Source organism: Ornithorhynchus anatinus, chromosome 12 (assembly GCF_004115215.2).
Source record: "Ornithorhynchus anatinus isolate Pmale09 chromosome 12, mOrnAna1.pri.v4, whole genome shotgun sequence".
In the NCBI taxonomy this organism is placed as follows: domain Eukaryota; kingdom Metazoa; phylum Chordata; class Mammalia; order Monotremata; family Ornithorhynchidae; genus Ornithorhynchus; species Ornithorhynchus anatinus.
This window is the reverse complement of record NC_041739.1, coordinates 24,589,410-24,606,734: the sequence shown is the minus strand read 5'-3', so window position 1 is coordinate 24,606,734 and position 17,325 is coordinate 24,589,410. Positions and strand designations below refer to the sequence as shown.

Below are 17,325 nucleotides of genomic sequence, written 5' to 3'. Positions count from 1 at the left end.
GGTCACTTTCAGACTTGATTGCTTAAATTTAATGAACTCTTACATAGATCTTCTATGCAGATTATAATCTATGCGTAGGTTGTACGCTACATTTTAACCAGCTTCCATCAATCGCCGAACTGCATCTTAAATCGCATATCCCTTTTAAGATCTCTATTCATCTAAAGCCCTGAAAACATCCAGGAAATTAGCATTCACCCGGTTTGGAACCTTCGATCCAGGCAAAAATAGGTTTGATAATAGGGATGCACTTCTTTCTCAGCTTGAGACCAAAAGCTAAAGATGATTGTCCCTCTGGAATTGAAAAAGCAAAGGCAAAACTGTAGGGAGTGGAGAAATCTCTGGGGGTAAGTTGAACAGTCACATAAAAATCTGTAAGTGATCAGTTGGGCACTTAAAATATCAAAATAGGTCACTTCATTATCAGTGATATTTGAGAGCTTATTGTGTACGAAGCACTGCACTAAGCACTTGGCAGAGAGCAATTCAGCAGAGTTGGTAAACGTGTTCCTTGCCCTCATAGAGCTTACCTCATAAAAGTGTATTTAGTCCTTTTCCTAGATTTCTTAGGGAGTGGGGATATGAAACTTAGGATCATTGATGCCCTATTGATTTTTAGATTCACTGATGGTAGATCTAAGCTACTGTACTTAATATTTAAAGATGTTTCTTGCCACCCAGGTTAGGTAATAATAGTATTTGTTAAGCACTTGGGAAGATACAAGATTATTAGGTTAGACAGAGTTCAGATGAGGTAACTGAGGTACAGAGAAGTTTAGTGACTTGCCCAAGGTCACACAGCAGGCACGCGGTGGAGCCGGGATTAGGACCCAAGTTCTCTGATTCTCAGACATGGGCTCTTTCCATTAGACCACACTCCTCCTCAATGTGTTGTACTTCACATCATTGCTGCAGTTTAATATGGGAATCTCTAATTGTAGCAAATGCTTGCAATTCACTATTTACACCCTCTTGCTTTTATTCCTGGCGCTCAACAGCAAACAAAGCATCCCCAGCGTCACAGGCTTGAGTCCCATCTAAGATGCTCAAACAGCATCTTAGAAGCAGCGTGGCTTAGTGGAAGGAGCACGGGCTTGGGAGACAGAGGTCATGGGTTCTAAACCCAGCTCCGCCTCTCGTCAGCTGTGTGACCTTAGGCAAGTCGTTTAACTTCTCTGTGCCTCAGTTACCTCATCTGTAAAATGGGGTTTAAGATTGTGAGCCCCAACTGGGACAACCTTGTATCTCCCCCAGCGCTTAGAACAGTGTTTGGCACATAGTAAGCACTTAACAAATACCACCATTACCATTATTATTACGCTCGGAGAGGTTTCCGAGTCTCTCTCTCTCTCTCTCCTTAGTATTAGTGGCTGCTACCTGAGTCTAAGACTGCTGCTCTACAAGTCCTTCGTACTCCCTTCCTCTTCTTTAAACATTAAATCTACAGGGCAAGTCAAGTAATTATGACAAGACTGGACTATACTAATCTTCCTCCTCATCGTCTTCTTTCCACGGATGTGTGGAAATTTTGGCATAGGCTCTGCTGTTAAAGTTGGCTGGGCTAAGTATGTAGCTGGCTGGCTCTGGCTCTTCTGGCTCTTACAGTTTTTCTGACCTTCAACATTTTATACAAATAATGTCAACTCCCATAGTTTAGTACAACTAGTTGAATAGTTTCTGTCCTGCTGCCTAGATCAGCTGGAAAGGACTGGTATCTCTGCAGAGGTAATCACTGAAGATATTTAAGGTTTGGGATAAAAGAGACCCATTAACTTCCTTGGGCTCCTCTGGCTGGGGGATTTCTGCCTTGGTCCCACCTTTGCACAAAGAAGACATGCCTGGCAATATCAAAATAAGGAGTGGCTTTGGTTTTCAAGGTTATTAGAAAAAGGTAGAATTTATTTGATATGGACCAGTTATGTGGAACATTATAAGGTGTTACAATGCAGTATCAACTGGGAGTAAAATAAACAACAATTATTTTAAATCAATGAAAATATTGAGAACTCTTGAGAGCAGCCCCTTTGATTATTAACCGATCTTTAAAGTCAAGTCAAGGGTTTCCAGTGACATAGGAGACATCTTTTGTTACAGAATTATAGAATCTCCAAATTCATTATAAACCATCAGAATCTTTGATACATCCTCGAGAGACAACATTTTGGTACTTAGCATAAATACAAACTAAAATGTAACTAGATTGAGGTGCATTTCAAAGAGGAAGATATTTTAAAGTTAATGGCACCACTATTCTTTAAAACAAAGCTAAAAATGAGAAGATTTACATTATCACTGAGCAGAAGTATCAAACTAGAAAACATAGAGAAGCAGGTCCAGGTGACAAAATTTGCTTTCCCCCCCCAATACAATTACATAAAGTTCACTTTCATAAAAAAAAATATTTAGGCACAAAGGAATGAATGAAAAAGTTTAAAGGACTACTAAAGGTAACAATATTTCAGGAACTTAATACATTTCTTTGGGAAGGAGTTAGAGTATTTCAATTTTGTTTTTATGTTCATTTCCAAACAATATCCAGTATTTGTATGAAAGCACTTGCTGAGACATATGGTAAAAAGGGCTGAAGACCAGTCCTAGAAACAAAATATAGACTATTTCTAAAAGCAAAATTAAAATTGAGTCATTCCATCTGAGGTTGAATTTAGATCCATGAACACATCTACGCCAGGTGTTTGACTCAATAGGAGAGGTAGATCAGTTGGCAAAAATAAAAGCCGTGAATCAAATGCCAGGGAGAAGCTACAGTGTCTCGGGGCTGGGATTTGTTTTTAATGGTAAACACACATGGGTTTCACTTTTCAGTAATTCTGGAGTTGAAACCAGCTCGGAGGAACCAAACTGCTAAAAACTACAAATACGCCTTGTTTCCCTGCCATCTGGGTTTTTAAAGCATTGGGGAAAAAAAATCACAATAAATGGACAAGAAGATTATATAGGGGGGAAAAAATAGCAGCGGGCTTCTGTCTGGGAGAGAAAATTCTGCTTCTAACCTTAAGTGCTTAACAGGGATAATGGGAGCAAGCGCCCCAAAAGCCTGCTATGCGAGACTTCCATATTTCCTCTTCTCAAGTCCCTGATAGCAATGGAGGGGGCTTCCAATCAGAGTTGCAAAGGTCCAAAATGGTGGCTTTCTGCCCTGATAGTTCTTTGAAGTTTATTGCCCCCTCCCCAGTCCTCACCACCCCCTCTTAAATCCCTATTCCCTTTTCACCACCAATCTCAAAATGAAATTGACACCTCTGCTTACAATGTCTTCATTTTATATAGTACTCTCCCATGCGCTTAGTACAGTACCCTGCACATAGAAGCACTCAATAATACCATAGAATAATTGACTGATTCATATCAGTCTCCTGATGAGTCTTTTTGAGGGGTCTGATACCACAAGCCTAAATTCCCACACATAAGTACATGTGCTCATATACTGATTAAATATTTAATACAAAAAGAAGACCAGGGAAGGGAAATAGCCTTTTAGAAAGATTTAACTACGACTATCAGTTTCTTCTGCAGGCTAAGCACTAACAAATTCAGATTATTTTTCCAGGAATAATTATTTTTTATCACCGTAGAAGTAAACCAACTGCCTGTGGGAACCTACTGCTCATGAACTGGGGCATTCCCATTCAGAATCAAAATGGCAGGGCCATACCTTAAACCAAAGATAAAAGACATCTGGACAGGATTGGGGAATTCCTGAAGTCTAGGAATTAAAAAAAAATCTCAGTCGCATTAATTCATCAGCACCTCTGTAACAGTATTTTCCACATTAGTGTTTGAATCTACTTCAACATAATTTTCTTCCTCTTGTCATTTTCAATGCAGTCAGAACCTCCAAGTCTGCAGGGAAAGCCAAATCAATCCTTGAACGTATAAAAATTTAGACAGCCATTCTAGGTTACTCAGTTTTGCTGTCTTTTGAATAAGCAGCAATGTTCCAGTTGAGTACTTATTTTTCTTTACTGCTGGCTATGCAGAATATATTTATGTAACATTTGCATACATCCTTGATCTTTGCCCCATCATATACAGAAGAGCATAATAAAAGTTAATTTTCAAAGGTACAAACAACTCTGAAATCTGCCAAGAAAAAATTGCCTTGAGAAAATCTCAGTGTTCAAAAGCTCTCAACTACAAGAATATAAAAGACTGTGTTGTGGGTCAACTCTTTCTGTAAAAAAAAAAAAAGTCTATTATGAATGTGCATTTAGCTGGACTTTTTATTTTTGCTACTGCTATTCAGATTTTTGTGGTAACCTGGTGTTTTGATACCTGGTGCTTGAACCTGATTGCTCTAAATTTGGGTGCATTGTGTTAGTAAATGGAAAAGGAGAAATAATGAAGGAATTAGGAAAAGAATGAGCTGAATAATTTGTTCAAATCTCAGTATCAAACCTTTTCCCCCTCACTGCCAATACACTTCATAACCCAACCATCAGTCCATTTGTGTAAAGAAACTTATGATGCACTTTATATAATAAAACCATATTATCATGCACAATAACGTTTTTCTTAAGAAACATCTCTTTTTAAGGAATGTCTGGATGACTATTGACAAATGCTAATGATTTACACTTTTTCAGCTTTTAATCAATGAATGGTCCCATGCTGAGAGAACACAAATAACACAGAAAGAGGCATGTCACATTTAAAGGATGAGGGAAAATCTCAGAAAAAACAACGTGATTATGAATAAAGCTTTAGAAATAATTGTCCTAGAACTTGCCAGCCAAAGGGTATTCTCTTGGTCCCTTTGACCTCTTCGAAACAGTGTCTACTTGGAGGCTAGAATAGCAGGAGAGATGGTGAAGGGAAACCGTATTTTGCTTGTTGTTAAATAGTATGTCTCTTCACTCCATTAGAAAAATAAAAACTTCAAAATACTGTACAACCGCCGGCAGTATCCAACCAAGTTGGTTTTGGAAACAATGTGCTTGCCAAATGCATATTAAGGCACTTAAACAGGTAGATCTTTTTCTTATAAAAAATAAAATATGCATTGAAGCAACATTCACAAATACAAGTCTTCTGAATTGTTTGTGTACAGTATTGTACATATATACACTGTGACTGTAAAAGGATCATTTCCAGTGTTATACAGTCGGTCTTGTCAACTTCACTCCCTAAAGAAAGAAAGATATTCAGTTCAAGAGTCGCCAGGTAAATACTAATATACATTTAGTAAAGTTGCACACAGAATTGTAAAAAAAAAAAAAAAAAAGCCCCAAGATCTCAAAATGCACCCGCAATTAGCTATAATTTTGCTACCAAAGTTAATATATATTACATTACATATTCTCTATATATATTTATATATATATATAAATCCACTATACTGGATTTTTTTTGCCTTTTGAGGCACTTTTCAAGATACAGTATGTGATAATTTATTCACCTCTGCCACACAGGTTCTATTTAGGTAACATACTTGGACATAGAGAAGCAGCGTGGCTCAGTGGAAAGAGCACGGGTTTGGGAGTCAGAGGTCATGGGTTCAAATCCTGATCCGCTGCTTGTCAGCTGTGTGACAGTGCTCTGCACATAGTAAGCGCTTAACAAATACCAACATTATTAACTTCTCTGGGCCTCAGTTCCCTCAACTGTAAAATGGGGATTAAGACTGTGAGCCTCATGTGGGACAACCTGATTACCCTGTATCTACCCCAGCGCTTAAACAGTGTTCTGCCCATAGTAAGTGCTTAACAAATACCAACATTATTATATGAATCACCAATATATGATCAAGCAGTCAATGGTATTTACTGAGCACTTACTGAGAGAAGAGCATTGTACTAAGTGCTTGGGAGAGTACAATACAGTACGTAGATGTGATCCCTGCCCTCAAGGGACTTGAAGACTAGTGGGAGCTCATATTATTATCCTAGTATTTATTTGGAAGCGGATCTCCCTTAACAAATCACAGAGTAACAAATTGACCTATAAGTCTCTGATGAGGGAAGCCTTAAAATGCTTTCCTTAATCTTGTTTCTGGATCTCTTGGTAAAATGGCAGTAAATGACTCTCTTGGGAGGCAGCACTCCGTTTGTAAGGAGTCATAATTTACCAAAGGATAAGTTAACAGTCTGGATGACAATTTATTTCTGAAAGACAAGTTAGTTACTCTACTTTCCACGGCAGAATTAGTTTCATTTTTTTATCTCAGGAGGCAACTAAGAGCTGAGGTATTTTGAAATAGAAAGATGAATTAGCCAAACCAAGGTCAGACCACAAGTCAGTGGGTGAGCTGGGGTGGAGACCCAGAATTCCTTAAATCTCCCTTTTCCTGCCATCATTACTAGATCAAATCTTGCTTTTATCAGAATAATCGTTAACCTCTGGAGGGTGATCAATGTGGCTAATTCATTTCTATGGCTAAACACTTACAAATAGAAAGCATCTTTTCAATTAAAAAGAATTGAGGGAGAGGAAATACATGAATGCAACCGAGACTTAAAAAAAAAATACTTGTCACAGTGACGGGGCCTTTTTTCATGGCTGAGGCAGTTCTCTGAGATCTTGGGGTGGGGGAGTGTCTCACTTTTCAAGTGATGGCCTCCTGCATGCCTACTCACTTCCATTTTAACTTAGGTAGCTGACAAAAATGACCCTACACACTCAGGCAAACAAGTGTTGTTATGGGGAGAAAATGACTCCTAAAGAAGGGCTTCATTTTATTGGAAATGAAGCTCCCTATTTTGTTTCCAAGTTAATGAACCAACCAAAGCAAGTTTATAACAACTGCTCTGCAAATCAGAATCGCTGTGACAAGGGAAAACATTGCTTAATTATATTTTGTTTATCATTAACAAAATTGTAATCCAACCTCCATGGTTTATTTTATCCCATCTGGTGGTAAAACAGATAGAATGCATCACCTATTGCTAGTGTGAAAATAAATAATTGTAGATAGACAGATTTTACATAAAGTGGATCTGGAAAGTCACAGACAAAACATTAATTTCAGTGGCCATTCCTTTGTTGAAGTGACTTTTAGTCAGTCAGTAAATCGTATTTATTGAGTGCATACTGTGTGCAGAGCACTGTACTAAGTGCTTGGGAGAGTACAATATAACTGACACATTGTCTGCCCACACTGAGCTGACAGTTTAATATGTGAAATATCAACCATCACCCAAATACAAATTGTTTCATTATATTTCTTTCCAGAAGCTGTTGCGCATGGGAGAAATGAGGAATGCTAACAAATACTAGAGCATAAAAATCAAGACCTCGTCAATAGCATGTCAATATTACTGTTTACTCTAGCACAAATCCTTTCCTCTATTCTAGCCAAACCATACTTACCTTCTGTCTGGAAACCATCCATGACTTTATTGTGGGGACTAACACGCTGCCCAGAAGAATCTGAGCTGGATGATAGATGAGTAAGGGCACAGATATTAGGGACAGATGTGCGTGGCCTGCAAACACTATCTTCAGCATTGGAATTCCTGGTGAAAAGAAAACAGATAACAATGCCTCAGTTTCTGTTTCGAAAAAATTTTCTAATCAGAACAAAGAATAGTTTTCCCCGAACCCCACCACCCTTGCTGGACTGTATGCTCTTTGAAGGCAGAGATTACACCTCCTAAACTCTATTATATTCTCCCAAGTACTATAGCACAGTGCTGTACACCAAGTACTCCACAAATACTGCTGATGGCCAGATTGAAGTATTTGCATTTCCTTGACATTTCAACTTCAGAAAAGGAAACATTATTCGAGTCGTTCTTCTCTGGAAGTGGTCTCGGAACTTGGGAATGGAAGATTTGGGGGTGTCAGGAGCAGGCTTTGAGGAACTGGGGTCCCCTCCTGCTCTGCCATCATGGGGTGCACTACCCGGAGTGCTGGGAGTGGCAGGCTGTGGCCAAGGCTGCCTGTGAGCTGGTTGGCTTGCATCTATGGCAACAGCTTGCCATTCCCTATGGCCTGACAAAGCTGCCCACCTCAGGGCCCACAGGGCCACTTTCAATTCACCAGTACGTGGAACTTGCTCTCCTCAGCGTGCGTGGGGTTTGGCATCATGGTGCCGCTGTCTCACTAAATGTGGGTCTTGGGCGGCACCACCTCGGCACCCAGGGGTAGGGAGCTTTGCCAGTCCAGAAAGAAGTGGTGGGACTGGAAGAGGGAGCTATAGCATCTCCCATTTCCTGCCACTGCCCCCAAGGCGCCCGCCCTCTAGCAGCTCTGGCTGCCCATCTCCACCCGTTCTCCAGCCTCTAATCGGGGCTCCTTAATCACTTCTGGGGTTTCTCCGCTTCATCCGAAGGCAGAATGGAATCGGGGTAGGGGCTCCCTGCCAGCTTGGACCGACTCAGCTGCCACCTTTTCCTTTTCTTCTCCACACACACCTCCCTCCTTCCTTGGCATGCCAGCCAAAGGAGCCCAGGTGCCCACAGAGAGGGTAGAAGGTCAGAGCTGTGAGCCACTGATTAGAGCACGGTATAAGAGACAGTGGGACAAGGGGAGGAAGGAGAAGGGAGGGGATTAATTTCCCTGCAATGATCGGGCGTAATGTCAGGCAGGGATCCTGGGCTACATCATGAATTAGTTCATTGTGTCTTCCTGGACTTTACGCATGTGTATGCTGAGAACTGGAGGTTTTCCTGTGTCTTCCTTGTGTAACATATCATGAAACGTAGGCTCTCAAAGTCAGTTAAATTGTCTCAGTAAACTATGTTATGAATGAACTTATGAGTTATTTGTAATTACAGTGACTTCACTGAGGCGTAAAAATAGGTGGGGAACGGAACCCTGATTTTTAAACATTCTCTCTGCTTCCCGTACTACTGGAAAACACTATACATTAACTAATTAAGGTATCTGTTAAGTTCTTACTCTGTGTCAGGCACTGTACTAAGCACTGGGATGGAAACAAGCAAATTGGGTTGGACAAAGTCCCTGTCCCATGTGGGGCTCACAGTCTCAATCTGCATTTTACAGATGAGATAACCGAGGCACAGAGAGGTCAAGTGACTTGCCCTAGCTCACACAGCAGACAAGTGGCAGAGCCAGGATTAGAACCTATGACCTTCTGACTCCCGGGCCCATGCTCTATCCACTACGCCATGCTGCTTCTCTACAGATGGTGTCATGGGTGTATATTTCAAAACAGTGCTCTGCAATTGTCATCCTTTACTGAGGACCTGCAGTGAACACTTTTCTCTAGTTTGGATCGCAAGGAGTTTAGGTATTGCCAGTCAGTTTTTTTTATTGCTTGGTTTCATGCTCTAGATTGTTCTATAAAAGACTCTGTTTTTCAGGTGAATAGCTTGAGTAGCTGACATTTCCTGTTTTGCTTTGTTTCGGTTCCCCGGAGAACAGCTTCTGAAAAGGGCCTAATCTTCTAAACAATAACTAGTGCTTTTGGAGAACACAAATAGCTTTCATTAGTACACAACAAGGGAAGCACCCTGCTTGTTCAATTATTTTTACCTTTTCATAAATTTCAAATCTTTATGCAAAATACATTTCACAGCTTTTTTTCCCACAACATAGCATCCATTATAAACTCCACCACCATGAAATCCTCGACAAGAAAAGCTTTGACAGTGGATGCTCAGATATTTTTTCCAGCTTTGACTTTTCCAAGCTTGTAATATGTGCTATTCCTCTTTAACACATGTTTATTTTTTTTTAATTTCAATTCAGAAGGGGCACTAGATTCTTTGGACCTGAAAGGTGAAAGGCAGTAAGACCAACAGAAGGGGACAAAGAATGCTACCATTCCTGATTTATAGATTCATCATGTCTCAGACTGTAAACAGGTTGAGATCTGAGGGTAGTTGAGAATCAGTCAATCAGCATGGCTTACTGGAAAGAACATGGGCTTGGGAGTCAGAGGTTGTGGGTTCTAATGCTGGCTCTACCACTTGTCTACTGTGTGTCCTTGTGCAAATCACTTAACCTCTCTGTGCCTCAGTTACCTTATCTGTAAAATGGGGATTAAGACTGTGACCCCCATGAGGGACATCCTGATTACCTTGTATCTACCCCGGTGCTTAGAACAGCACTTGGCATATAGTAAGCGCTTAACAAATACCATCATTATTATTTGAGTGCTTATTCTTACAATATAGAGTGGGGAACATACATTAATATACAAAAATGAATTATGGATATGTATGTAAGTGCTGTGTGCTGAGGGTGGGGTAAATATCAGGTGTCCATGTGCATAGATGATGCAGAAGGGAGAGGGGGTCAGAAAACACAGGCTTGATCTGGGGAGGCCTCTTGGAGAAGACAAGACCTTAATAAGGCTCTGAAGGTGAGCAATGATAATAATAATAAGAAGAAGAATTGTTATATTTGTTAAGCACTTACTATATGCCAGTACTGATACGAGATCATCAATCCCATATAGGGTTCAAAGTTTAAGCAGGTGGGAGAACAGGTACTGAATTCCCAGTTAACTAGAACTAAGTGAAAACTAATGAGAAATAGAAGAGTGTGGTAAAAGAGAGAGGGTTGAATTAAAGAAACATGAAAATAACTCTGAGCGCAAGTTCGGTCTGATTATTTAAGCAAGACTGCCCTGATGTTGAATTTCAATCTCTAGACTATAGTCCCATCTTGGCTACAAATCCAGGCTCCCCACCTAGCTACAGTATGTTTTATGGCAAATTCCATTTCCTTAAAAAAGTGGATTTGAAATAGAAGCACTGGTTTGCAACCAAATTTCATTAAATGGTGGTGCTTTAACTAGGATAGTTACATGAATGGAAGAAGTTCACTTGTATCTTGTAGAAAGAAAGAAAAATGTGAGTGGAAAGGGAAAAGAAAGATCTTGATATTTTTACTCATGTCTTTTGGTTCCATATCATTATTAAGATACCAAGATATCACTGTAAAGATACCAAGATCCTTCTTTTCCCTTTCCACCACATTTTGCTTTCTTTCTACAAGATACATACAAGTAAACTTCTTCCATTCACACTGGAATTAATATCATTTTTAATTTTGAGGCAATATAATACTTATAATACTGAAGCTAAACAAACACAGCAATGGCATCACTATAATAAAAATCTTTTAACTCTGAATTTTGCTATGACCCCAGTCCTGCTATGACCCCAGTCCTGTTCATCTGCAACCCTACACCAGTCTTTTTTATCTCAGTACCTCTTTTTTCTAATCAATCTGAAATAGCACTGGAAAATATCTTTTTCCAGTACTGCTTTGACCTAGTCGTCCCTTTCCTAAAAGACTTCCATTGGCTGCTCATTAGAATGATCCTCCTTAGATTGGCCAAATAAGTTTGTGGGGCAAGTTCAGGGCAGGAAATCGATCAATCAATGGTATTGATTGAGCGCTTACTAAACTAAGTGCCTGGAAGAGTACAATGTCCTAGAGTTGATAGACATGATATCTGCCCACAGGGAGTTTATGGACTAGAAGGGAGACAGGCATTAAAATATGCTACAGATAGGAGAAATGGCAGAGTATAAGGATATGTATATAAGTATTGTGAAGATGGAGTAAATATCCAAGTACTTGAGGATACAGATCCGAATGCATAGGTTTCGAAAAATGGAGGTGAATAGGAGAAGTGGGGGCTTTGTCAGGGAAGGCCCTTTGGAGGAGATGTAATTTTGGTAAAGCTTTGAAGGTGAGGAGAGTGGTGGGCTGTTGGGAAATGAAGGGGGAAGGAGTTCCATGCCAGAGGGAGGATGTGGGCAAGGGGTCGGAGGCTAGACAGGCAAAATTGAGCTATGATGAGTAGGTTACAGGTGAAAAGGGTATAGAATGGGTTGTAGGAGGAGATCAGTGAGGTACGGTAGGAGGGGGAGTGCTGATTGAGTGTCTTACAGGAGTTTCTTTTTGATGTGGAGGTGGATTGGCAAACATTGGAGGTTTTTGAGGAATGGAGAGATGTGGACCAAGTTGTTTTTCAGAAAAATGATCCAGGCAGATAGTGAAGTATAGACTGGAGAGGGGAGAGACTGGAGGCAGGAAGGTAAGAGAGGAGGCTAATGCAGTAGTCAAGGCAGTATATAAATGCTTCAATCAGTACGGTAGCAGTTTGGATGGAAAGGAAGGGGTGGACTCTAGAGATATTTATTGTGAAGGTACAGTTGTCATGATTTGGTGGCAGACTGAATATGTGGGTTGAATGAAAGCTGACTCAGAAAGATAGAGGTGTCATCTTTAGCAATGGGAAGGTCAGGAGAGGACTGGGTTTGGGTGGGAAAATGAGAAGTTCTGTTTGGACATGTTACGTTTATGGTGTCAGAAGGCCATCCAAATAAAGAAGTCCTGAAGGCAGGAGGAAATAGGAGATTGCGGAGGAGAGACATTGGGGTTGGAGAGGTACACTTGGGAGTGGTCTACTTAGAGATGGTGATGGAGCCGTGAGAACTAATGAGTTCTCTGAGGGATTGGGTATAGATGGAGAATAGAAGGGGCCCCAGAATTGAGCTCTGAGGAACTCCCATAGTTAAGATTCAGGTTCTAGTCCTGTCTCTGCCATTCACTGCTTGACCACGGGAAAGTCAATTAACCTCTCACTGAACTTCAATTTCCCCTTCTGAAAAATGGGAACAGCAGTACCTTTCCTCACTTCTTTTCAAGTCAAATGAAGTGAGATATAATAGACGCATGCTATTCAGCTTGCTACCATCTAAGCATTAGTAGCTATCTACTTTGATCCCCTCTACATTCAATCTGCTTCTTTTTCTAGACCATGGACTTTCTTTCCTGCCTCCACCACTGACTTCCAACATCCTCCACAAACCATTCATGTGAAACACCTCCTGCTTCTCATTCACCAGCCGACTGCTTTCCCCTCAGGATTCCATGTCAAAGAATTAACATTAAATGATGGCAGACAGCAATTTTGGCACATGTGCAGAATGAAAAACTCCCATCCTTTTGCTGCCTAGAAAAACAGTCCAAGAGGGCCGAGACTGTGTTTCGGACACTGAGCATTCGGTCATCTCTGAGCACTCAGATGGAATGTTCTGAACTCATAATTGTTTTCGCTCAGCCTTGGCTCACCTTGTTCCTTCTTTATTTTCAATTTGGGGCATTTCTTTCTTCCATCCCTCTCTCTATCCCCAATTCCTTCTTTCATATCTGTTCCCATCCATATTTTAGCAGAGCTCCTACTCGGAGCATTTTTACTTATTTCATGGAGCCACAACTGGAGCTGGCACAGAAAGAAAGAGGAAGAGAGACCAGTTTTTTTTTCCCTTATTCCCTTGATCTTCCCCAATTTTCACTGATCCATATTGCCATTCCTTTAGGGGAAGTGGAAGTTGATGCTTCTAGCTAGTGCATCCCTATTAGTGCAAGTAGCCCAGCAGGAAAGACCATAGATAAAGAATCATAATAGTAATAATGATAAATAATAATTTTGGTGTTTAAGTGCCAGGCATTCTTCTAAGCACTGGGGTAGATACAAGATAATCGGATTGGACACAGCCTCTGTCCCACATAGGGCTCAGAATCTTAATCCCCAATTCACAGGGGAGGGGACTGAGGCACAAAGAAGTGACGTGACCAGCCCAAGTTCACACAACAGGCAAGTGGCCAAGTAGGGATTAGAACGCATGTCCCTCTGACTCCCAGGCCTCTACTCTATTCTCTAGGCCATGCTGCTCCTCTTGAGTGTGTGTGAATCTGGGAAGAGCCATCTGGGTTTGCTTCGCTGACATTTCAGCTCAAAAGTCAGACATTTGGTCAAGCCTGATCTGAAAGGAATCTGTGCCATCTCAGGTACCTAGATCCCATTCCATTTGGCTGACGTCATCCTGCCTGCTTCTCTACTCCAAATGACCCAACTGTTCTCTCCCTCTTTACTGGGTTCATATTTTTTCAGACTTTATTAGCCCAAGTCAATCAACCAATGGTATTTAATGAGCCCCACATGGAACATAGACAATGTCCAACCTGATTTGCTTGAATCTATCCCAGCACTTAGTAAAGTGCCTGGTACATAGTAAGCACTTAAATACCATAAAAACAAACAACACAAAAACACTTCTGTTGGAAAGACCAGGCCACCTTTAGCAAACTGTAAAAATGAAAATAATAAAAACTTCACAGTCCTTAAAAGTGTTTTTTTAAAGCACACTTAAGTAATACGGTTCTTTTCATCTAGCAATCACTGTAGTAATATAAATGAAGCAAATTAATTTTAATGCTCCAAGATACTGATTCTGTGTCACCATGGCTGACAGGATCCAACTAGGCTTTCTGAGATAGCATTTGACTTTATGGAAGTGAACACCATGCCCACATTTACAATTTTACAGGGACTTTATGCTGTCATGCTGAAAAATGTTGATAAAACATTAATCAAAAAATGCCTCTTTAATACAATGCATTGTCTGAAAGATGTTAGAAGGCACATATTGTAAATGGATTCTTTTTCTGACTAAAGTAATTTCTACCAAAAGCATTTTCCCACTGCTATTCAAGTACACAGTGTGGATAGATAAAGAGCACTTTCTCAGCGCATTACTACCTGATCCGAACACTTGGGAAATCACTAATGTACAGCATGCCATATTTCCATGTCACAAATGACACATTTGTCTAAAATTATCCAACAGAGTTTGACAATGCAGCATATTCCATAAGCAGAGCTTTCAACTGACATCTGCCAAGTAGGAAACTTCAAGGAAGAGCTTTCTTCTTCTAACAAGCAAGTAAGAGTTTTCTTTTATCTTATGTCCATGATGGAAAGGATAAAACATGAAGTACCTTAACACAGATATTTATGTTTATTTGATGTTTTCTGCATAAGCAAGCTCCCATCAAGGCAGCATGTCACTCTGCACCATTTATAACTTTTTACTGGATACAGTTTTGAGAGAATTTGAAACATTTTCTTCACTTATTAGATGGACTTTTATTTCCACCTCAGAAGAGTAGGTCTGCGGATATTAATCTACTTTTACAACTCTTTCATTTGCAAAACAAGAGTGATGGGACTTTCTCTTGCTCTTCTCTCCCTCTCCTCTCCCCAGTCTTACCTTTCTCTTCATTCACTTTCTGCATTTGCTTCTTTGCTTTACAAGCTTTTAGGACAACACTACAGTGGCCCTGTTCAAGATATACAACTCACCTACCTCTATCGATTTGCCTCTTCCGGCCAACATTCTGGACCAAGTCCTCCTCTCCTCCCAGCTGGACTGCTACAATTATTGGAGACCTTATTGGTCTCCCTGCCTCCAGTCTTTCCCCTTCCAGTCCAACCTACAGGCTGCTGCTCAGGTCATCTTTCTAAAAGGCCATTCTGAATGGATTGCCCTTCAAAAATTTCTAATGGCTATTTGTTTCAGTTTGTATCCAACAGGCACTCCTATCCATTAGCTTCCACACCAGGTTTCTCCATTTGGTTTTTCTGCAATTTTACTCATTCCTAACTGCACCACGCTAGTGATTATTCGGTCTCCGGCTAATTATTTATGCCATTCTCTGTACATAGAACTCCCTCCGCCCTCAAATCTGCAAAACCATGTCTCTTCCCACCATAAAAATAATAATTATGTGGTACTTGTGTGCTTACTATGTGCCAAGCACTGTTTTAAGCACTGGGGTAGATACAAGTTAATCAGGTTGGTCTCAGTCCCTGTCCCACATGGGGCTCACACTCTTAATCCCCATTTTCTAGATGAGGTAACTAAGGCCCAGAGAAGTTAAGCAACTTACTCAAAGTCACACAGCAGGCATTTGGCAGGGCCAGGCTTAGAACCCAGGTTCTTCCGACTCCCAGGCCCATGCTCTATCAGCCTTCCTAAAAAGTCACCTCCTTCAAGAAGGAGGCAATTCATGAAAAATTCCTACCTTCTTGGTTATATCATTCCATCTACCCCCTCTGGCACTAATGTGTATGTATACATGTATATTTATTCTACAAATGTATCCTCTCTGCTTTTGCTTTATCCGTTGTACCAATTAATCAATATTATTTACTAAATGCCTACTTGGAAAAGTACCACAAAAGCAAGATGCACACCCTTTACCTTTAGACTGTAAGCTCCTTCTGAGTAGGCAATGTGTCTACCAACTCTATATTATACTTTCCCAAGTACTTAATACAGTTCTCTGCACACAGTGAGCACTCAACAAATGTGGCTGACTAACTGCCCTCCCAGGAGCTTACAATCTAACAGGGGAGGGCAAAATTCTTTAGAAGTGGTGGAAGCAGGAGGAAGACAAGGGTGTAACCAGTAATAGTGGGTCTAGATAATTTGCTCCGTTCTACTTCCATCAAGCAATCGGATGTTTAATACTGACATTCCTGCAGCTGCTGAGCACAGAAAAATTAGACCCAAACAAATTAGAAATCAAAATACCAGCTAAGCTATTTATGGACTGTATACCGAGGATACTTTTTATTTGTATGAGAGAAAGACTGGAACAAATGACATGGGGCAAAACACAGAACTACAATCACCATAAGAATAGGCAAACAAATTTCCTGCATAAAATGGAAAAAATAATTGGAATGGAACATCTAATTTGTGTCCTTCGAAGTCTAGCACTGGGTCTGTTTTTTATCGTAACAGAGCTGGACATAATTTCATCACCCGGAAGAGCACAGTTCTCTTAAAGCTTCATTCAGCTGAATCCACAAGGCTTTCCCCATTTAAATGCTTTCTCTGACATCTATTGAGCTTGTAGACTTTCTGGACAGCTTGGAACTATACTGCTTTCCTGCTTTGGTTGGCACAGCAGTTTTTATTTAGTCCTTAAGCAGCAGCATGGCCTAACAGATAGAGCACGGGCCTGGGAGTCAGAAGGACCTGAGTTCTAATCCTGGCTCTGCCACTTGTCTGCCTCGTGGCCACAGGCAAGTCGCTTAACTTCTTTGGGCCTCAGTTCCTCATCTGAAAAATGGAGATTAAGACTGTAAGCCTTTTGTGGGTCAGGGACTGTGTCCAACCTAATTAACTTGTATCTACCTCAGTGCTTAGTACTAAGCTTGCTAATAAGCTTGCTAAGCAATTGACCTTGGCCATTACTTAAATTCCACCTCCTGCTAGGAAATCCTTCTAAAGGGCCCATATTTGGCATGATCACCTCTGGATAACCAGACCTCCACATCAATAGTATAGTCTAGAGGGTAGTCATTGTTTCAACTCTATTATAGTGTACTCTCCAAAGTGCTTAGTACAGTGTTCTGCACACATTAAGCATTCAATAAATATGATTAATGCAGGTGCTCTTTTTCAGCATCATTTACTACAGACTATCCCACAAAATCTCAGCTACCCGGGCAGTGTTCTACTTATTAAATGCATATAAGGTTTGAGGCAGAAACTCAGTAATCTGCTCTGAGAAGTAAGAGAAGTG

The 17,325-nt window shown here is 40.6% G+C and overlaps 1 protein-coding gene across 2 annotated transcripts in view; it reads right to left on the bottom strand.

Annotated features, from left to right (window-relative positions):
* Nucleotides 1–1,878: 1,878 nt before the first annotated feature.
* SLC10A7 (solute carrier family 10 member 7) overlaps nucleotides 1,879–17,325 on the bottom strand; it is a 167,355-nt gene continuing 151,908 nt past the window's right edge. For both annotated transcript variants that reach the window (XM_001511226.5, XM_029076822.1), the window contains 2 exons: nucleotides 7,327–7,472; nucleotides 1,879–5,144 (listed from right to left, as the gene is read on the bottom strand). In XM_001511226.5, coding sequence (XP_001511276.1) covers nucleotides 5,115–5,144; nucleotides 7,327–7,472 — 176 coding nt within the window. In that variant the 3' untranslated portion in view covers nucleotides 1,879–5,114. The remainder of the gene's footprint in view (nucleotides 5,145–7,326; nucleotides 7,473–17,325) is intronic.